The sequence below is a fragment of the Cornus florida genome, unplaced genomic scaffold (genome assembly GCF_030987335.1).
Source record: "Cornus florida cultivar Cherokee Brave unplaced genomic scaffold, ASM3098733v1 CherokeeBrave_3.0.0_Hap2_Chr10, whole genome shotgun sequence".
In the NCBI taxonomy this organism is placed as follows: domain Eukaryota; kingdom Viridiplantae; phylum Streptophyta; class Magnoliopsida; order Cornales; family Cornaceae; genus Cornus; species Cornus florida.
The window spans coordinates 57,938,360-57,961,350 of NW_026775580.1; the positions used below are offsets into that span (position 1 = coordinate 57,938,360).

General features: G+C 33.4%; 2 protein-coding genes across 6 annotated transcripts in view; one reads left to right on the top strand and one right to left on the bottom strand.

The window, feature by feature from the left end:
* The first annotated feature begins 4,720 nt into the window (after positions 1-4,720).
* Positions 4,721-9,107, top strand: LOC132278569 (probable beta-1,4-xylosyltransferase IRX9H). Of its 3 annotated transcripts, none has more exons than XM_059780387.1 (5): positions 4,723-5,059; positions 5,148-6,068; positions 7,700-7,949; positions 8,072-8,284; positions 8,590-9,107. In XM_059780387.1, the coding sequence occupies exons 2-4, from the start codon at positions 5,272-5,274 to the stop codon at positions 8,240-8,242; spliced, it is 1,218 nt and encodes a 405-aa protein (XP_059636370.1). In that variant the 5' UTR covers positions 4,723-5,059; positions 5,148-5,271; the 3' UTR covers positions 8,243-8,284; positions 8,590-9,107. The 3 variants fall into 3 exon arrangements, with proteins under 3 accessions (XP_059636372.1, XP_059636370.1, XP_059636371.1); XM_059780388.1 differs by having other exon boundaries at positions 5,197-6,068; XM_059780389.1 differs by having other exon boundaries at positions 4,721-6,068; positions 8,072-8,264.
* A 909-nt stretch (positions 9,108-10,016) lies between these two features.
* The window catches only part of LOC132276874 (uncharacterized), a 44,776-nt gene continuing 31,801 nt past the window's right edge, over positions 10,017-22,991 (bottom strand). For 2 of the 3 annotated variants that reach the window (XM_059778509.1, XM_059778508.1), the window contains exons 15-27: positions 22,137-22,298; positions 21,971-22,033; positions 20,848-20,958; positions 20,649-20,732; positions 20,514-20,561; positions 15,041-15,115; positions 14,386-14,481; positions 13,817-13,897; positions 13,658-13,729; positions 12,473-12,517; positions 12,223-12,306; positions 12,025-12,128; positions 10,017-10,627 (exon numbers count right to left, since the gene is read on the bottom strand). In XM_059778509.1, coding sequence (XP_059634492.1) covers positions 10,510-10,627; positions 12,025-12,128; positions 12,223-12,306; positions 12,473-12,517; positions 13,658-13,729; positions 13,817-13,897; positions 14,386-14,481; positions 15,041-15,115; positions 20,514-20,561; positions 20,649-20,732; positions 20,848-20,958; positions 21,971-22,033; positions 22,137-22,298 — 1,143 coding nt within the window. In that variant the 3' untranslated portion in view covers positions 10,017-10,509. Of the gene's footprint in view, positions 10,628-11,014; positions 11,276-12,024; positions 12,129-12,222; positions 12,307-12,472; positions 12,518-13,657; positions 13,730-13,816; positions 13,898-14,385; positions 14,482-15,040; positions 15,116-20,513; positions 20,562-20,648; positions 20,733-20,847; positions 20,959-21,970; positions 22,034-22,136; positions 22,299-22,991 lie in introns of those variants that run through there. The other variant, XM_059778510.1, reaches the window with a different exon arrangement.

The window sequence follows — 22,991 nt, forward strand, 5'->3', positions numbered from 1 at the left end:
AAATCACCTTCCAACTGTTGACCTAGTTTAAAATCTTTAAATAAAATTTTCCAATCAAATATGTAATGTAATCTTCACTCGCTCAAGAAAAAAAAAAAAAAAAAAAAAAAAAAAAAAAACCTCCAAGTCATTGGAATTGAGTAAGAAACCTTGCCAGGGATGGATTTAGGAATTTGTGTGAGGAGTACTTCTCTTTTAGTCGGTTACTTAACGGTCATATACAGAGTATTTTAAATTAATGATGCATGCAACGCAATAGATTAAAAATGCAACAACTTAACATACATACATATACATTTATATGGAGGATACAATACTTAGGCAACATTATTAAATTGAATTACAACTCTGGCATTATTAGCTATAATAAAGATGCACAACTCATTATGTGGTGAATATGGTAGGTTTGTGTGAGATGGACTCCTCTTTTAGTTCGTTCTTACGGGTCATATACAGAATAAATGCGATCAAATATACATTGAGAGCGATGTCACACTTTTGGGGTCTAGTAGTATTTAGTACATTTTAAATTAACGATGCATGCAACATGTTAGACTAAAAATGCAACAAGTTAACAACGTAACATACATGCTATTCAATTATATGGAGGATACAATGCCTATGCAACATTTATTATTATTTTTCTTTAGAACACGTATATCGGCCCGTAACACTGAGCACATGCACAATTCAAGTCAGGAGTGCGGTTTCAAAACTAGATTTCAAAGACTTACCTCTTAAATCTCTACCAATGCTATACCCCTAAAAGCAATACTTATACAACATTATTAAATCGAATTACAGCTTCGATCCCCACATTTTTAACTATAACAAAGATGCACAACTCATTTTATGTGGTGGATATGGTAGGTTTGAGACAGGCAATTCAACTCATAAATGCCTCCTCTAATTATACCACCAATGTTTTGAAACTTTTAGTAGTCTTTAGTTTCAAATATAAATGATGGACCATGGTTTTGGAATGTCCATTTAAGGTGGCATCATGATTAAACATTTTCTTCAGGTTGGTTAATGAATTCTCCAAGGAAAGTTGTCTAGTTATGATTAAAATGGAGTCAATGTTGCTACAAGTAGCTGAAATTAAATAAAATCATTTTTCCTGATAAATTATGATTTCAGTTAAAGAGTGCAGTGTTTAAAAAATAAAAACAATAAGAGAGAGAGAGAGAAAAGAAGAATAATTTCAAGAAGTAGGAGGAAAAAATAATAATAATAATAATAGTAATAATAAAAGAAAAAAAATGGCATAACTTATAAATGAAAAATAAAAAAATAAAAAAAATAAAGTTTAACTTAGGAAGGGAATTTAACTTTACTAAAGTGGAGTCTCGCTCAGTAAAGAGAGTTCTAGATTCGTAGAGAAGCAGAAGAGTCTTTTTATTTTTTTTAATTTTTTTTTTAAATGAAGGAATTTAAAGACTAAAAGAGAAAAGAACCAAAAAAAACTAAGAGATAATTTTAAAAACTAATAATTTGGGGGCAAAACATAAATAATTTCATATATGTATGTAAAAAATAAAAGCAAATTACATATGTATTATAGTGGTCCGGGCAAGTGCTCCTACATACATTGGCTCTGCCCTGGTTTTGGATTTTAAATTCGATGCTCTCAAATGCAAAGCACCATTGCTCATATTTGAACGATCTTGTTATTAAAAAATCATACCAAAATATCTTAAAATAAAATTATACTAACTAGTCAAATATCACAATTTAGTTTGATAGAAAATAATTATAAAAAATATTATGTAAAAGTTTGATTAAAGCATGTGATTTATTATAAATAAATTTTAATACGAAATTATAACTATATACTGTAATTCTTATATTGTTCTCATTGAGATGGATTAAGTTCTTCTCTTAAAAATTTGATGTAATTAAGGCACAATGGATAATTCAAGAGTTCTATAACAAGGTGCAATCGAGAATTGGAAGCAAACAACTTAACTTTACCATCTATATATATAAAGTAAGCCATTTCATTTACTTGTGATGCATAGATACATATTGTATCAATTGGAATACTGTCCTGCCTTTTTTCTTCTTATTTTTCTTTTTATTTATTATTGTTAATCAAAGTGTGAGGCCTTTTGAGCCTGTTTGGCGTTGCTGTTAGAATAAAAGAAACATTTTTGTCCCTAAGTTGTGAAAAATTTACTGTTGGTAAAAAACATCTTAGGTGTTTGGTGACATATTATAATAAGTACTTTAAATAATTAAATTATTTATAAATTTATTTGGTAATAATATTTTTTAAAACACTTTTATTGTTAATTTTACAATACTATCCTTTAATATAATGTTACTATATTTGATAGTAAAAACTTGAAAAATGATTTTTACATCGATTAGTTGTAGTGAATTGTCAGGCTTTTAATTGGTTATTTATGCAAAAATAAGGGAATGAGATTCTTCATTTCTATTTTGCATAGAGCAAAGTGAGAAAAATAATCTTAATGTTTTAATTTTGGACAAATAACACCCTTCTCGTTTATTTTGGGTATATAACTCCATTAACTCCGTTAAGTTTGAAAAAATGAGTAAAGAATGGCTTATATTGTGTATATAAGTCCGTTAAGTTTGAAAAATGAGCAAAAAATGACTTGAAGTCACTATTAAGATATAAAATTTTGAAAACACTCGTATCTCTTCCTATAATGCTCTTATAAGGGAAAAGTGAGAAAAATACCCGTAATGTTTACATTTTGGGCAAATAACACCCATATAATTTATTTTGAGTATATAATTTCGTTAAGTTTGAAAAAAATTTGGCAAAGAAGGGCTTGATGTCATTTGTTTCGTTAAAAATTTATTCATGTGTATTGCACATGACATTTTTAAGATATAAAATTTAAAAAATACCCTTATCTTTTCCGATATTGTCCTTATATATATATACATACTTGTCACATTTTATTGGTTTTTTTTACCTATTTTTTTATTCAGTTATAGATGACTACTTTAGTCTTTTTAGTATTCAGGTCCTTACTTGTACCAAAATTATATGTTAGTTATTTCACATTTAATTAGTTTTTTTTACTTATTTTTTTATTCAATTATAAAGGGGCACTTTAGTATTTTCAGCATTCAGGTGCTTGTTTGCTTCAAAATTGAATGTTGGGAATTTTTAGAATGTATAGAGGGTTATACACTCTATATGCATAACATAGTGGTGTTTTTCATAGATCAAAACCATTCAGTTAGGTAATTCATTGCAACTCTTCGACGCAATTTCAAAAGTTTCAAATTCTATATTTATTCAAAAGCTCTACTATACTCAATCCGGTAACTATTAAAAACGCTTTTAATAGTTACCAAATACTGTGTGTTCGCCCGTATGGAATTGAAGTTTTGAAATTTGAATTTGTGAAATTTGAAAAAAATTTAGTTGAATGTTCTTAGTTGTTTTTTTTCAAATTTTCACAAATTTTAATTATTTAATTACATACAACCGAACACCCATTAAACAAAATTTTTTTTAAATAAAAACATTTGAAAAGCAATTAACCGGCTCCATAACCCACCATAAAACACATGCAGTGTTTTAATTTCGCGCGGTCCCCTCATCTAATAGATGTACAATCCATTTGTCCAAGTTCGCTCCAAGTCACAATCTGAACCTCCGATCCAGCCCATAAACGATGTATTGACCGAGTTTCGTTAGACCAAACTTTGACTTTGATTGCTGCCTCAAAGAAGAGTTAGGAGTAGGAATTGCATGAAAACAGATTCCTAACCAATAGACATCAATAACTACTGATGTGCATGTGATGTTGTTTTTTTTTTTTTTTAAAAAAAAAAAAAATAAAAACTATTGAAAAATTTCAATTCACAAAGAAAAGTTTGTCAATAAAAAATTAAATAGATAGATCATATTTAGATTAGCATATTCACAATTCAATTACAAATCAAGTTTTTGTAATTAAATTCAAACCCCTATTTAGTGAATTTAATTTTCTAAACTGTAACCAATTTTTGTATAAATAAAATAAAAATTTACACACCAAAATTTAAATTCAAATAAAAGAGAAAGGTTAGAAAGAGGTATGTTATTTTTATTTTTTTTATCTTCTCAAATTAAGATGAGGGGACTTTAACACGGGAACATTTATTTTTTTTATCTTCTCAAACTAAGAGTAAAAGGGACTCGAATACAAATACATATGTTCAAGGAACTTAACGCTCTAGATTATGAGTAATGCCTAGGCATTGTTTGAATTAAATTTTTTTTTTCTCACTTTAGGGGACCAAATAATTTTGTTATAAGAATTGCACTCTACACTTTATAGTTTCTGATGATCAAATTAACTTTTCTTTTTTATTTTCTTTCTCTTTTTGAGTATCACTTTATTTATACTCAACTTTTTAGTTAGAAAAAGGAATTTACTCCAAATAACTTGGGTTAAAAGCTTAAAAAGTAACTAACAGTCTTATGATGTTTCAATTATCAAATGATTACCGTTCAACTCCAACCCCATTATTATCAAGTAATGAAAGCTAATTGTAATAATAGTAGTAATAATCATGGTCTCTTCGACAACTGTAACCCAAGAAAACACCAAGAAGCGTACCTCCTCCACGACAACACGCCACGTGCCACTTGGTCAATGACCCACACGCGTACTTTACCCACACAACCAACCCAGCTGCCTAGCTGGAGCGTAGTACGCACTAATCTCTCTCTGAAAAAACACACAAACACACAACCAACCCAGCTGCCTAGCTGGAGCGTAGTGCGCACTAATCTCTCTCTGAAAAAACCCACAAACACACTCTCTCTCTAAACACATTCTCTCTCCTGCGAGAACTGAAAAGAACAATAGGCTCTGGATCTTAGCCGCCTCTCTCTTCCCCAATCAGCGCCAAATTCTAAAGATAATCTCTGCAATTGGACGAAGCAATTGATCGATCGATCGATCGAGTCTCGAATCACGAAGAAGTGAATTGGCACTCTTTGCTATATCGATTCGATCATCACCTGAGACTGTGATTCTTCTCTAAGTCAGCTTGATATCGTCACCAAACTCGATTCAGATAGGTACGTTTTCCGATTTGTATATTCTAGGGTTTACATTTCGTTCCTCACTCAATCTATCATATCCTTCACTTGGATCTTCAACTCACAGACTCTACAGCAATCCGTTTATTGTTTTTTTGTTGGCCGATTTTGCTCAGACCGTGTTGAATTTCCTTTAAATATGATTGAATTCATGTAAAAGAATCGATTCTCTATGCTGTGTGATTCGGTGAATGGCTTCGATCCGAAGAACTCTTTCGCCGTACCACGACCGTCCGTATCAGAACGGAGGGAGTCCGTTTTCGGTGTCGTCACCGTCTCATAAACTTCTGTCTAATGGTAAATACTCGTCGCCGTTGTCGACATTTGGCGGCGGAGTCCACAGTTTTTTCGCCGGTGTTTTTCTCCAGCGGCACTCGCGTAAAGGTCACCAAACATGGAAGAGGCCGTTCTATAGGTGTTTGTTGTTTTTCATGCTAGGGTTCTTATTAGGTATGGCCCCTTTCGGCAATGATGCTGATGTTCGAAATCACGATTTTTCGTTTGAGATCAAGTCACCATTTGTAAACGTTCAAGAGGAAGTAAATAACGTTGTTGGGAAACCAGAGGATTTTGAGCTGGATATGGTGGAATTAGGTGTTGAGAGAAGGTCGAGTATGAAAGAAAAGTTTGATTTCATTCCCCGGAAACAGTTAATTGTGGTTACTCCAACGTATAACCGTGCACTTCAGGCATTTTACTTGAATAGATTGGGGCAGGTGCTTAGATTTGTTCCTCCACCACTTATGTGGATTGTGGTGGAAATGAATTCGGCATCAATGGAAACTGCAGATATACTGAGGAAAACTGGTGTTATGTACAGGCATTTAGTTTGCACGAAAAACTTGACAAATATAAAGGACCGGGGTGTTCACCAAAGGAACTTGGCTCTCGAGCACATTGAACACCATAAACTTGATGGGATTGTTTACTTTGCAGATGATGATAATATCTATTCACTAGAGTTGTTTGAGAGTATGAGAGAAATCAGGTAACTTTTACTTCAATTTTACTTTTAGTTTCTGTAAAATTCCTTCAATTCTTGATTTGTTATAATGATGCACTGCTGCAAGTTGAAATCTAGATATATGATAATTTAGTTGCATTGTTTTTTTTGGGTAATTAATTTAGTTGCGTTGTTGGTTAGAACATTGTCTCTGTATGTAAAGTTGCCTTGTCATCAAGCACTCAATGCATGTTACCTTTCTCTTTTGGATTGCTTATGCCTGCCCCCTATAGGTCCAAGTCATTCTGTTACCTTCATTTGCTTTTATATCAGTTTGTCGTGTTCTATTGTATTGCAATCTACTTTGTAGTTATTGGTGTAATTTTTATTGAGATAACACTCATGTTACTAGGTTCTTCATTGCTTAAGCTTTTGAACAGAAAGAGCTTGTATGGAAATCTATTTCACACACAGTTGAGTAACTAATTCACAATCAATCGGTCATCCCCAATGCCGCCACGGGGGATAATGAAGGGGAAATGCAGTTTAAAAAATCATTGAAATGTGGTCGAGGGAATCAGTCTTGAACTATTGGAGAGCCTAGGGAATAAATTTAAAGCGTAGAGGAAGTAAAAAGAAACAAATTTGAATCCTCATAGATTTTACTTTATTGTTATGGAAACATTGGCGGAACATATAACTGAGTTAAAAAGAATATTTAATAACGTGAAGCATATGCAAATTCAAAACTTCATTTGTGCAATGAAAATAATGCTTTAGGAAGCTGGTCTGCTTCTGATTTATTTATTTTCCTAATTCCTTTAAAAGTTTCCTAGATTGTCCATTTGTGTCCCTGCTTCACCGCCTTGCACCCCTCCCTGCCCCAGCTCCCGCCTGCGGAGGCGTCCCTGCTTCACCGCCCTGCACCGGTCCTCCCTCCCCCAGCTCCCGCCTGTGGAGGCAAGTGCTTTCCCCTAAATTATGGATTACAAAACCATGGAATATGGGAAGTGGATTCTGTATAAGGAGGAGAGTTCTGGTAACTTTGGTTCAAACTTAGTCTGCTGAGCTTTGAAATTCTCACGTGCTTCTATTTGTAACATTCTTCCATCTTATTGCATGACACTTAAATGCATCAATCTCTTTACTTTTTCTACAATGACTCCTATCCTATAATATTGCTATCCTTTCATACTTATGACAAGATTTGTTTTTTCTTTGGCTTGAAACTCGTACAGCCATTTACCATACGGGGACTCTAACCCTCACCTCCCACTTTGGGAGGTAGAGGAGATACCACTAGGCTACAGCCTCTGGTGGTTACTTATGACATTATTTTAACTGGTTGAAACTAATGAACTCTCCTTAACCCAAGATCCTCCATACCCATGCCCACCTGAACAAAATGTGCTGATGTTTAAATTGTTCTTTCTAAATAAAATTGAAGACTACGTACTATGATCTTGCTTCTAAATCAGATCTCTATCTTTAAATTGTTAATTTTAATTTGTTAGATTGGGATGAGCTGATGAGGTTAGATCTTTAACCTCTCCTCATATAACAACCAATCAAAAAAATTTCTTCTTTTGTCTGGTATTTGATGCTTTGCCAAATGGTGGAACTTTGTTGTTGGATATTTCTTTGCAAATTTTAATACTTACCACTTGTGTTTTCAGCCGTTTTGGCACGTGGCCTGTTGCTATGCTTACACCAAGCAAAAACAAGGCAGTATTGGAAGGTCCAGTATGCAACGGAAGTCTAGTAATTGGATGGCACACAAATGAGAAGAGTAAAAGACTGCGTAGATTTCATGTTGATATGTCAGGGTTTGCGTTCAACAGCACCATATTGTGGGAGCCGAAGAGATGGAAACGCCACACTTCAGCTCCAATTCGGCAGTTAGACACTGTTAAGGAAGGTTTTCAAGTATGCATCACATCATCTCATTTTCATATGTTCTTCACACTACAATATTTGACAAATTGAATGCACCTAAATTTGTGCCTTCAACGTGACATTTATGCACTGATAGTCGTGGCTTGTCACAGGAGACCACATTTATAGAACAAGTGGTGGAAGATGAAAGTCAAATGGAAGGTGTACCCCTTGGTTGTTCAAGGATCATGAACTGGCATATCCATTTGGAAGCTCGCGAACTTGTCTACCCCCGAGGCTGGCTGCTTCAGAAGAACCTTGATGCTGTTCTCCCCGTTGAGTGATGGACTTAACCCTATAATCGTGGTACTGAGAGCCCCGAAGAGGTTTGATTCACGCATTATGTATTTATTTGCTTTGGGCTTTGTTGGTTGGGGATGCTTGCTTACATAGAGCTTATTAAAGAAATATATAAAAACTACCAAATAAAAAGCTCTTGCTGGAGGTAAAAGATAAAAAAAACAAATACAAATGTATTAGTCGTTTATTTATTATCTCTAGTTGTATAATTTGATAATGCTGCAGTGTAACAATACTCCAAGAGAAGTGCGTGTGAGAGAGAGAGATGCATTCAGTCTCTATGGTGTACTTGTTGAAAAAAATTTCTTATGCTATTATTTTTTCATGGCAGTTCTGGGTTCCGTATTGAGCTGGTGGTATCCTCTTCCCTGAGCAGATCCTCCTGACAAGTTATCACCAAATGCAATGGTAGAAATGACAGATTCTAAGCTGACACACAAACGTGGAAGAATCATTATCTTTGCTTGGTAGATTTTTTCTTCATTCATTCTTTTGCAGAAACGGAATTTCGTTTTTGCTACAAAAGTCTTTTTTCGCTTTTTTCGGGGATCGAGGATGCAGTCGCCTCTAAATTTTCTCAAATTCATCTCATCCCCTCTATAAATTGGAAGATGTTTATGCTGTGGTTTTGCCTGTTGTGGATTAATATAGTGTCTGTGAGGTAGGCCTTGTACTAAAAAACAAGGGGCATTAGCCCTAAGTGTAGTTGAAATGCCCTTTTTGCCCATGCATTCCTAAGAATTTTGTCAAGTGGGCGTTTCTGCTTTATACCAATGTCATTGCAACATGGAGCCTCTTTGTATTGAGGAAGAGCATTGATCTTTTATTTGATTCATTCATTTCATGCTATGTATTATAATTGGCATGCTTAGGAGTATTTGATTTTGATTAATTTATTCATGCTACGCATAATTGGCCAGAAAATGTTTTCGCCATTTCTTGGTATAATTGACTACATACTATTAACAATATTACCCAGTTCAATCATCATCGGATAATTTGAGGCTGGAATATTGGTGTTCCCAAAAGCTCGTTACTTTATTTATTTATTATTATTATTATTATCATTTTTGTCAAAATGAAAGGTAAGATCTTATTATTTATTTTTAATATATATATATATATATATATATATATATATATATTAAAAATAAATAATAAGAATAAAACTGTCACCGGAACATTTATGTTTATGTTTAAGCTTTGGGGGAAGGGTTGGTTTTGATTGTTACTTGACCTTTTTAACCTGTTCAGTGGTTGCCGAAAAATGACTTTTGAGTGTAATTTGCCCATCGTCATGAGATGGTGGTGTCGAAAAATGACTTTTGAGTGTACTTTGCCCAACCTCGTGAGATGGTGGTGCAATTTACCCTTGATACAAACATGCAAACCTGGCTAATAACGGGAAAACCGCTCTAATTTGCTACCATGCCTAACGCAATAGGAGAATTGCAATATTCCTTTAGACCAGTCATTGGTAATTATCCGACATGAACAAAGAAAAAAAAAAAGGATAACTCTATTTTTCTCAGATTGTACTTTAATTCATGGTTGCACTGGATGACTTCATCTAGAAATATTGTATTGCATCCCGGGCTAAGGGTGTAGTTTTAATTCATGGAAGCAGTGTGCCAACCAACCGGTCAGTAGGTCCCATAAATCTGACAGATTGAATACCTAACCAAATCCATGCCACAAATGAGAGAATGTGTATCATGAATCAAGGCTCTGTATTCATTCATTTATTCGTACTGTGTATTATATACTCTATCAATCAAGGCTCTATGTATTCATTCATTCATTGGGATTCTCGGTTCCCTTGACCTAAAGAAGGGAACTGCATCCTTTTTGCGACAACTACGTACCCAGTATTACAGATATTTATATTAAACATGCCAAAAGATTATAAAGGAAGTGAACGTTGTAATTAAATAAAAAATGAAACAAAATAGGGGAAAATAAGAATACAACTATGGTACATTCCGCGAGCAGCTGTTAATGGAGCAAACTTCAGCAGTGTAATTCATTGGTAGAATTGCTTTCCCACATGCCTCTGACCCAACTTAATTCTTCCAGGGTTCCACTGATCAGCACACCGTTCTCTGAAGTGATCTGCTGGATATAGAACCCTCCAATTTGTACGGCATTTTTGAGAACTGGAAGCGTGGGGATCAGGACCAACACCTGATTGGTCCATGTATTAAGTTATGGCGTTGCTGGCCAATTTCTTAAACTCTCAGGCTTCCAAAAATCAAGTCAGTGTCGCACCATGAACTGAAGAACTAGTCTCTGAAGCATGCAAAGAAGATGCCATACTTGGTTGCTGCACATGTGATTCTTTTGCAAGGCCAAGAAGTACAAGAGTTGATCTGCCAGAATGGAAACTAGTAAAGTTACTGAAACACATGAACAACATTGAAAGTCACCAGATCCGTGCCCAAGAAAGTGAGCACCACCAAATGTGGAAAATACATGGCTTACAGACACGAACATCTCTAAATATATAAAAAAAAAAATACATGGCTTAATGCCATAAAACAATCTCAATTAGAAACTTAACATGTTTAAGCAGTTGGAGAAATCATGTTCTCGTTATGTGAAAAAAAGAAGGAAGAAGGATCTCATGATCTTCCAAATTAACAAATCCTTGGACTTCGGTGAAAAAGAAGAAAATAAAAGGCCTGATAACAACTGAAGAATTTGAAGCTGAAACCCAATCTCCAGTTTTAAAAATTTTATTTGCAAGTAGTCACAAAAGCAATAACAAAATACACGTGCGCTACAAATTTCATTAGAACAAAGGGACCAAATGTTAAGTTTAAGATCCATTTCCCTTGCAATTGGATATACCAAACTCTTGACATAGCGTGCCATGATATTGCACCATAACAATGATATATTTAAAAATTTCCGTCCGCAAGATCATCACACAACATTTTAACTAATTACAAATATATATTTCTTTACATTTTGGGACATCATGAATCCTGGAAATTGTTTCAACATTCCCAAACAGCCTGAGAAAAAAGAAGCGAGACCATGATCATGATGAGCAAATCCCTAGCAGTATAGCAGTATAGGTGGTTTGAACACATTCATTAAATTGGTGATCTCAATTGTTTTAAACACTAAGCAATTCAATTTTAGCTCTTGATCAGAAGAAGAAACTATAGTTATACAAATTTAGTTTCATTATGTAAGAGACGCCACATATGTACACAGATGAATTCCAAATCTACCCTTGGGATCCACAAAGGGCTCTGTAAAAATAAGAAATGCTGTGAATCCTGAAAAATTTATCCATATATGGTAGAACACATAAATTTAGTCCTTCAAGATTAGGACTAAACGCCTGGAGCAATTGAAGTTCAACCTAAAGTTATCCAACCAAAAAAAAAAAATAGATTACCCAAAAGCTTAAGCTTTAACAACCTTATTCCTAAAGTAAATCTACCAGTCTGAAAGAAGTCGCAAACAATTTGCGATTTACACTCCGTAATTCTATAAAATTATTTTCTTATAGAGAAACCAAAATAGGGTCGATCATAAACATGTAACTACTCCTAAGTGAAACTTGCTGAATTTTCTATAATTCACTGAATTTACAATAAGAAATCAAGTGTATTGCCTTCTTGTTAACAAAAATTATAGTGTTGTGCAGAAAAGGCCTCCATAGAGATTACCAACACTAATCAAAATGAAGGGTGTCACTAGCTAATTGCTTTGAATTAAGATAAATGGAAAATCAGATCCAAGTAAAATGTACCTAGGTAGTGAAGCTCTTATAATAGGTTGGCTGGCATAAGCAGCAAGGGGACCTCTGAGGTTAGCATATTTGGTCAGAGCACTTTCAAGCTGTGGTTGTGGTAACTGTAAGCAACAAATGGAGGGAAAAAAGCTGTATAAATTAAAGGGACTAAAAAGGCAATGAGAAGTTTCAATTTATGAACAGACCATCTGGTACCTGTAATAATACATGGAAAGAATGTGGCTGTGTCTGAGAGACACATTTCAAGAAACCAACCCACAATTTTGGCATTCTCCACACCTATATCCCTCATAGACAAAAAGAATCAGTTGTCATAGTCATGCTAAAAAGGAATATTTTTTTTTTGATAAGGTAAGTTATAAAGGAATAATCACTGCTATTAAAACCACAAGGTAAAAAAATCTTAAAAGGAAAGAGAGCCTAACTTCAAATTCAGTGAATATACCTGTTTATTCACAAGCTTGGAGAGAATTTCCATGACAAAATCAACCTGGATATAAGCAGGCATGTTTGGTATAAAACGATTACTAGATCCCTCTAAATATCATGCTATGATTCTATCACTTGTATATATAAAACACAAACATATCCTGATAAACACAAACTATGAGATGTTTCCCACTGTCAGCATTGACTGCAGATAATGATAAATACCATATACATAACCTCAAAAGTTCCATTTGCATTCAAGATACAACTTTTGGACAAAACAAATTTTGCCCCTATAGTTCGATTTCAAAGACCAAAACGACGTGGCATTGAAAGACCAAAACAGCACGGCATTGAAAGACAGTTTTATGTATCAGGAAATGCTTTTTTGTTTTAAAAGTTCAGTCTCCAAAGGGTAATTCTCCCTTCTCTTATACCTTATAAAAATGTTAAAACAATGACACCACTTCTGTTTTTTCTTCCACCGTGTCAAATAACTGCTGCTAGGGCAACTTTCACAAAGTTTCAGGACTTCCACAGAAACTTGGTGGAATGCTTCAGGCTTAATTCGGGATATGATGTTGTCATACATGTTGGCAAGTTTATGCATGATTCTGATGCACATTTTGGAGTTTTAATTCATTACTTTTACTCTCAGCACAATTGATAGTAGGTAAGCTGCAGCAGGCAGCAGCAATGGTAGAACTACTATTATCTACGTCTTTGTTTTTGAATCACTTATTTTAATAAATGACTATTAGTTATAAATCAGTAAGACCAATAATAACTCATTAACCAAAAGCAATAAAATTAAGAAAGAAATGAACTTAATACAGACTACTGGACTGGACAGTATGTCGGAACAAACTGTTAGTCTCACACTTAGATCAGGCAGCTAAATTTACAATTTACGATTGTCTTCTAACCTGGAAACAAACATTATAGCTAATACAGACTACTAAATTGGAGAATGTCGGGAAAAAACTATTAAATTAGGCATAAAACAGGTAGCTCAATTTACATTTTAAATTCGCCTTTGAGTATCCTACATAACAGTTAGGTGACCATATCTCAAAATCATCTCCAAATTGCCGATGGACCAGTAAAAAGCGGTCCTATACTGTCGAATGTTATCATGGATTCGATGCAAACTTATATAAGGAATATATATAGAATGCAGCAAAAGAAGAATGGCAGTTACCAGTGTAGGAAAAGCATCGATCGCCTGGATTACTGTTCTCATGAAGAGCAGGGGCAGAGGAGTTTGGTCAACCTAAAAAAATTAAGCAATTAAAACATGAAGAAAACAACATGAAAAGGTCTAAAAGCTCAAAAATACTTATGGATAACATTTACCTACCATCTGATTTAAGGCCTTTGCCAATACTTGCTGTGTGAAAACAGTGCGCTGCTCAAAACAAGCTGAGCAAACATCTGTAATCTGGAAACAAAAATCAGAAGCACAAAAAAACGATTCAACAAGAGTAATGCAAGGGAAATTCAGGGGATACCCCATAAAACCATCTCAAAATGACATGGTCACCGCTAAATGTGGTACACATGTGCAACAAGTCACTCTCATTTGACACTGTTAAGAAGATACTCCCAGCCAAACAAAGTATTTGGGATAGGACTTCTCGAGTAAAGTTGTTTAAGGTCCACAGAAACATATACCAGAAATCTGAACCATCTAAAGACTAAACCTTGAAAAAATGTCTGCAGTATTTTCCCCATTTATTGATTTAACACAATTTTACTGAGACCACAAATGGTTATCACTATCACCAAATATAATGGGAGGTAGCAATGAAAATAGTGTGCATGACATAGAGATGCAAAGTTGGAAGTCATCTTTAGAATCTACCAAATGGAAAAGTAATGCTTCATTTATGAATGAAACAATCATTTAAAAAATAATTGAATACGTGCCTTTTTAAGTGCAAGTCCATCTTTCTCAGGATTAATGTCATGGATTGCAACCAATACTTCTGCTGGTGTCAATGCTGGACCTGTATGTGCTGAACCCTGCCATGAAACTCAACAGTCTCAGCACTTCACGAGTTTAAGCAACACCAAGTTATATGTCTCAATTAACATTTTAGAACACTGAGTTTTTGCAGAAAGAAAATAAAAACCTAAACATTTTCAACCATTTAATTTAATGCATGCGCGCTGTCTAAAATATAAAGAAAAATAGTTCTAGGTGAAAAAAAAGAAAAAGAAAAAGAAGAAATTAAAAAACTGTTCAATTGAACAGCTTTATCTAGTTTATCTGTTGAATTTTTATATCTTTAGGAGTACAACAAATTAAAAAATCAAAATTGCAATAAAGATCTACATATATATGTTCAACAGTGTTAATAAAAAAAATTCTCAAAAAGAATTTGTTTATCTTCTACATATATTTGTCAGTCTTGACCAATTGAGATCAGTTAAACTTCAATTTTTCAGAAAGAGTATAACAGCAACCCTTAGTTTTTTTTTTCTAGCAATAAAAGATGACGTTGGATGTAAAATAACAATATAATATATTAAATTTAACTCTTTGGGTGGAAAAAGAAATGGGCAAAAGCATCAATCATACCTGTAGTATGTGAGCAAGCGCTCTCTGAAACTTATCCAAGGGAAGGTTGACCAGCCGAGGAAAAATAGGTAAAACCTAATATCATAGAATTAACTATACAAATTAATATCAAAACAAATATTAAGAATTATTCAGGAAAAAAATTAAGATTTTGACTATTTTTTCGCTATTGAGAATAATATAGAGTTGTACTTATGTAAACATCATAAAGTAACAGGCACGCAAAAGAAATTAAAACAAATGATGCCATCTTGTAGTCTTTCAGCGCAATGGTGTACAAGCCTAAATCAAAATTAATGATTAATACAATTATTGGATTAATAAAATTAATTTAAGCAAAAAATATCAGCGGCATTTGAATTACACAAGCTTAAATTGTTAAAGCAATCTCTGACGATCATATTAGGAACAAAAAAAAGTTTTCAGATTCCTCATATAACACAGGTGTCCATTATCCTCGTAATGGAGCACAGCCAGACAGCAGAGTCCTTAATGTAGAAGGACGCAGCAAAATAAAGATGGAAATTGATATTACCGTAAAAGCAAAGTGAATAAAAATATAGAACAGTGATAGTGTTTTTTTTCACCCCCCTCCCTTAACATGTTCAAGATAGTTTTTTCCCCTTCTACATTGTCCATTCCCTGTCATCCTCCCAACAGCAGGTATTGAGCCCACCGCTAGTTCAGGCTACAACAAAGTTCCCAAAATATCAACATAATGTAACATAATGATATATATATTGACAATGCCAGTGAAATCAGTCCACAAAATGATAATCAAAGGCCTCATTCCAGTTTGGTCAGACTTTTGGGCATTTTTAAGCTCCATTTAATATGCAGAAAGCCTAATTGATCAATAGCACATATTGACTTAAGTTGACAAATATCTAACAAAACAGAGTCCATATTTTTATCATTTCAGTTCCTTTTTATGTTTCAAAAGTTAGTTTATTTAGTTAGGTCAATGTTACCATTTGATCCAAAGTCCTCCATGAAGATTTCATGAGATCAACAAAGGTAAAAAGGTAAAATTACCACTTGAAGATCAAACTCACCGATTAGGGTTTTCATTATGCATTCAAATCATTATTCCTACTTAGATTGTATCTCATATCTATATTTTATTATTAAAAGTACAAAGAGTTTCAGAACATTATTGAATTTCAGTACATTAATTTATTTTTTAATATATATTATAAATAATTTTTTTAATATTGCGTATCTAATTAGATTTCCTTTTCAATTAAACCTTTTCTATTTCCTTTTTTACTCTCTCACTTTTCTATTTGTTTTTTACTCTCTCAACTACTATATTATTATAATCAACTAAACAAATAAGTTTTAAAATATTATATATAAATAATTTTTTTTAATATTATAAATCTAATTTGATTTCCATTTCAATCAAACATTTTCTATTATTATTATTATTAACTTATCCTACTATATTATTATGATTAACTAAATAGTGCGTGAGTTTCTATTTCTAACCTTTCCTTAACTCTTAAAGAAAAAAGTATTCTTTTCTAATTCTATTTCTTTCTATAAAATTCCACCCCTAATAATTTTATATGAACTATACTCCTAAACGACCATTATTTATAATTTATTTTGCTATTATTGTAATAATTAAGCTATTTCAGACCTTTCTCTTCTTGTGGCCTGCCGCAGTGTACATTTCTCTCCCAACTTTTCTTTTTTTTTTTTTTTTTCCTCTTCTTTTTAATACTGGTCCGTCCTCTCTCTCTCAACTCTTCTTCTTCTTTTTTTCCCCTTTTCTTTTTAATACTGTGTCTTGATCAAAGATCTGGTAGAAGCAACATCAGTACTTATAACCAATAATAATATTTTCACATATAGAGTTTTCTAAAAGGCAATTACATCAAAGAGATAACTATATATCTCCCAATTGCTTAAGGACAGAATTCACTGGATCAACATGTGTATTCTTCAACATACTTTCTCTAATCAGTTTTCTCATAAGTTTTGATAGAAGCAACATTATTACTTATGACCAATAATATTATTTTCATATATAGAGTTTTCTAAAAGGCTGTTACATCAAATAGTGAACTATACATCTCCCAATTGATCAAAGATAGAATTCACTTGCTCACCATGTATATTCTTCAGCATACTTTTTTCTTTTCTTTTTTTAAATTTTTATTTGTAAGTAAAGATTGTATAAAAGCGTTCAAAAGGGGAATGCATCCATCAAAAGCTACACAAGGCCAGATAGGGCCTCTAAACCCTCAAAGACTCCAAAAGACCTACAAGTTCCTCCAAGGATTTACAATTTCTCCCTAGAATCCAACAAAAAAGAGTACTAATAAGTGAGAACTTCAACGACGAATAGGATTCTCCTTTCCTTCAAAGGATCTCCTAGTCCTTTCAGGCCATAAACACCGCCATACACATAAAGGTGTGACCCTCCAGAAATCACGGGCTTGGACCCCAACTATACACCCTCTCCAAGCCTCTAGAAGATCTGGGCATAACCCACTAAACCCCAAACAAACCCAACAGCAAAATCCAGCAATCTTGAGCCACAGGACAATGTAAAAGAAGATCACCAACTATTTCTTCGTCGTTCTTACACATGCAACGCCAATTAACCACAATCTGATTCCTCCTCTTAAGGTTATCTTGAGTCAGTATCTTTCCAAAGATGGATGTCCATGCAAAAAAAGTCACTTTGAGAGGGGCCTTTGAATTCTTCAACATACTTTCTCTATTTATTTTAATAATATATTTATATATATATTTCAAAAATGACTATTAAGTAATATTGAGTAAAGTGAATAAATCTATTGATTGATTATTGAATGAAATTGGTGAATAATCTATTACATTAAATTAAATTGTTTTTATTTTATTAAATAAATATATATATATATATAAACAATAAATTTTTTAAAATTCTAATATACAAATGTCTTTTGTAGACTAATTAAGGACTAAAACTAATTAAGCTAGCTTTAACTTGGGTTTTAATTACTGTTCCAAATAGTATTTTTACTTTGTGCACTCCGTCTCCAACTTGTTTGCTAGAAAGCTATATATTGGTATAATTATATTGAACGAAGTACTTGGTTTGTAATTAAGCTAGCTTTAACTTGGGTTTTATCGGTTTTAATTATTGTTCCAAATAGTATTTTTACTTTGTCCACTTTGTCTCCGGCTTGCTTGGTAGATTGCTATATATTGGTATAATTATATTGAACGAACTATCTGGTTTGTATCTAAATTTTTAATGTCTTTTTCATTTTTTTTTTTTTCCTTACTAAATTTTCAGATTACAAGAATTACATCTTAGAAAGAGAATAGAGTAGAAAAGATAAATACCTAAATTATTATTATAATTGGAAGAATTAGAAAAATAATAGAATTTGGGTTGTCACAATATTAATTTTATTTTATTAATAATTTTCTTGATAAATAATTTTATTTTATTTTCTTAATACTGTTATCATAAATTGGTAAAATGATATTTATTTATTTTCAACCACATGCATCGCGCGTAGTCTTATACTAGTATTTAAAAAGCCATGAAAGTTATTTTGAATGCATAGAATTTGTTTTTGGATTTAAAAACCGAAGTTTTGAGATAAACATGGGATTCGATTGATTGAGCTATTGATGATCAACCTGATCAATGGGTCGATCAAACTCTGAGGACAGCAGTTTTCTAATTGATTTAAACAGTCAAACCGAATTACTTCAGTTGCAAACTCTATATATAAACTCCTAAAATGCTAGTTGGAGAACAATTAAGACAAAAGAATCGGATAGCATGAAGAGCGGGTAGTTCATTCACAGCTACAGAATTCAAGTGGAGTATTTAGCGTCAGCCTGGATCAAAGATAAATCGGGTGCTTATAGGGATAAGGGTCTGAAACCTTTTCTTCATGGTGCTTTTTTTTTTTTTTTACCTCGCCCAAGGTTCCATACTATCCCCTTTTCTAGGTTTTTCCACATAAATCATGTGTTCATGCGTGATTGTTTTATTATTTTACTTTTTGCTTTATTTATTGGTGTAATCTGGTCATTGGAAAATTAGTTGATTAGCTATGGCAACATTTCAAGACCTATTCACTCCCTCTTTATGTCTACTCTAGGTTTTGCATACTCCTACGTATCAGAGCATAGGGTACTAGTTCGTCCCTTCAAGGCTTCAAGCCCCTGCTAATATATTAACTCCAATCAAGGTACTATGAACATATGACAAGAAACTTCTATTTTTGTCTTGCTTGCAATGTTATGTTGCAAGCCTTAGCTAATCCAGTTAGATTTGTTTATTTATTTAGGTAAGTACACCACACAACCACATCCGATTGGGACATGAAACCTTTTGGAGTGGCTGGACATACCAGTCAAGCTAACCATTCCTGGTACTGGATACCCAATTTACATGGAAAGACAACTATATATTACTCGAAAAATATCCTCCACTTGAGAATAAAATCAGTAAATCTAACATGGTGGCTCCTATTGCAATATCTAATTTCCTTTTTCTATTTATTTTTTATTTTTTATTTCTTTTACCAGAAAGTAATGCTCTACCATGCCACCACATGCAACATCATATAGACCACATCAACAGAAAATGATCTGAATGGTTAAATGAACTCTCTTTGCATTTATATATGTACACTGAATTCAAGGGTTTTAACTCCGTTCTTTATTGTTTCCGCTACGTTATACATGCATTCTCTTTGTCCCACTACTCTATGGATCCATGATATAGTTACTTCAGCAGCATATTGTTACTGTCTTATACAAGTAAGAGACACTGTAACATAGTTGTACTCATTTTTAGTCCTTTTTGAAGATGCACAGAGCAGCGTGAGGATTAATAAGAAAAATAAGTTTATGAATTCATGGAATTAACATACAAGCAGAAGTCGGAAACTTCCATTATTCTTTTTCTTTTTCCGCTTATGCTTACTTTTTTGTTAAAGTCTTCATCCTTTGCTTAAACATGTCATGTACAATATAAGCAAAGAATCATTCACTTTGCCAAGAAAGTATATAACATAATAACAGCATGATGCATGACTGTCATCTTTGTAAAAATGCCATGTCAAGTAGCATGAGGTAGAAATCTACATAAACGCATTACCTTGGGATACTCTTTTACAAACTGAACTACCAAAATGCCGACTTAACTAAAAAACAATCCCATCACTACCCCAATACAAGTACTTCAAAATACCAGAAAGAAATTAAAATTCAGGTTCATACAAGGAGGAGAAAATCTTAATTCTCTGCTGCATGTGACTAAAAGACATGTCGACCACACAAGAACACGCATATTGACAAGATTCTCATTTCAAATGCACCCTTTTTAATCATTAAAAATTAATAAAAGAACTTCACTCACTCCTAAAAATATTATTTTGAAAAACATAGATATAGAAATTATATGATCAAATGACAGATTAAAAGAGGAGAATAAAATCATGAAGAACACCTCATTTTTGGATAGTGAAGACAGCATTGGGATAAGAATTGTAACATCCTGCAAGAAAGATAGTTCGCATAAGGACCGAAATAACAAACAGTTGGATTACAAATAGTGTACATGAAAGTTTGTTGATGGGAAAACCTTTAGTTTAGTTTCATATAAATGTTTAACAGATGCAATTAAATCAGAAGAAGGTGTTGTCCCTTCAGATAATATGTTCAGCACCTTGCAGGAAAACAAAAACCATATCAGCATATCTATTAACAGAACTATTGAGAAGAAAAAAAGTGAGAATACCCAACATTCAAACAGATATGAAGTCTGGAAAAAAGAATTTTACCTGTGTCAGAAGATTTTCACTTCCTTCTGGTGGATCAGATATTAAACAGAGAAGTTCAGAATGTGACGACCCTAGGGCCCTTATGAGAATAGGGATATGACGATGGACAGCCTGCGTTAGAAGGAATAAATCAACTAGTTCCAAAAAGAGTTGCTTTTGCTCCAAAAACATATACAAATAAATAAAAGAAAAGAGCTGAATTTGTATGAAATCTGTTCCTGGCGAAGAGTGGCTATCTTTTTACATGAAAAGCTCATGCGGCTGATCCAAGGAGTTTTTGAATTTGTCTCCACTTTTTTCTGCATTCATACTTGATGTAGAACTCATGCTTTCCCATATAAACTATATCCATTGACATTTTTTCTTTTAGAAGAGAAAGGTGAAAGTCCAAAATTTGTAGGGTTGCATAACACATGTATATAGTTCTGCCCTGGGTGTATTGGAAGACCAAACGTAAAAACCAAGCTGGTTCTCAAGGAAACAGCAACTCATTCTTACAATTTCTAAACTCAAACCAGTTAAGGTCAGGTTGTCTGGGGATGTCATGATATTTTTTTGACCTATTTAAAAAACACTTTGGATATGCAATTCAGGTTATTATTTGGAAATATTGGATGATTTAAGGGACAATTGGGTTCAAAATGGAGTGGAACAGTTGCTGAAATCTGTCCTGTTTGATGTTTCCTTCGTTACTATGAGTCTGATTTTATATATATATATATAGGTACTAGGGGTTTGTTTCGTTTCCAATAAAATTATTGCTTAGGATATTATTTTTCCCACGTGATTTTAAATCCTATAATTTAATATTTCACCATCAATCATATTTTAAAATTAAGACAAATAATTTGCGGTATCACATCCAGAGCTCATTTACATAGGTATCTAAACATCTCATTTACAGGTGCTCAGTTAAACCAATCTCAACATTTCTGTTCATGAGATGATCAATATCTATCATGAGTTTGAGAGGTTCTAAATTCTGGTAAAAAAACTATAATGTTGAAATAAATAAAGTTCTTTTCCTTCACTTTCCACTGCTTCCCACCTGACCAAACCCAGCCTTAAGGAATTTTAATCATAGGTTGCAACCATGAATTTAATAAAGGAATTAGAAAGAGACCTGCTTTACAGCCTTCGTAGCGTGTGCATAATTATCAAACACAAGTCGAAGAAGACTAGGTTTCTGTGGGGGAAAAGAAGAAGATTCAGCTGAAAGATAAGGAACAAAGGAAAATAATCTAACTACATTCTTTAAGTTATCAATAAGGGATCAAACACAGACCAACCTTTGTACATAAAGCAAAAAGCAAAGAAATGAGGCGTTGAGCTTGAGCAAATGATACTGAGGAATCAATTCGGGAATCAGATTGTGCTCCCTTCACGGAGTCATTTTCAGACGCAGGCTCTGAAATCTGAGAACCACTAATTGATGTTTCCTGGCTTCCACTCTGAAAACAATTGAAAAAAGAATAAAAAGAAAAAGAGAGATGAATAAACAGAGGATTGGAAGATTGGTTAATTTAGTAAAATTTCCACGTCAAAAATAACAGAGAATTAAAAGAACAGTAAATCACTAAATCTAGTTACCAATGTTTGAGTTTACAGGTATACATCTAAAACACGAAAGATTCGCTCATTCACAGGTTCAAAAACAAAAGTTCTACTATTGGAAAAGAGGTTGGGCTAACTTTATTACACCGACAGCCACAGAAAACACAGTTGCAAGCCCATGACCACAGTAACTAGATACTTATATTTTTATGAACTCATTTAGTTTTTTATATTTGCATTAAGAGGTAAAAGGTATTCCACTCTCGAGCCAAGGCACAATGGGTGCTCCCACATATCCATGTCTAGGTCCAAGAAAGGCACCATCATTGAGGCAACCATAGCATATTTGAGCAACGCACTATTCAAAGCTAGAGAAGCATTGCATGCATGGATCATGTCCATGAACATATATTTAGTTTACAGCAGAACACTAGCTTTCTGGGTGAAGATGAAGGAGACACCAAAAGTCTCAAAATTTTTAATTCCCATAAGTCTAACGTCGATCTGAGGTCATAGCTCACACTTGGATGCCTTCCTTAAGGAATGTGTTGCATCCGAGAGCATAAATGAAAGTCAGAACTGAAACTGGG

Coding starts and splice junctions, on each gene's coding strand:
- LOC132278569 (XM_059780389.1), top strand. CDS start 5,272: ATGGCTTCGATCCGAAGAACTCTTTCGCCGTACCACGACCGTCCGTAT. Junction 6,069..7,699: donor GAGAGTATGAGAGAAATCAG/GTAACTTTTACT, acceptor TTGTGTTTTCAG/CCGTTTTGGCACGTGGCCTG. Junction 7,950..8,071: donor CTGTTAAGGAAGGTTTTCAA/GTATGCATCACA, acceptor GGCTTGTCACAG/GAGACCACATTTATAGAACA.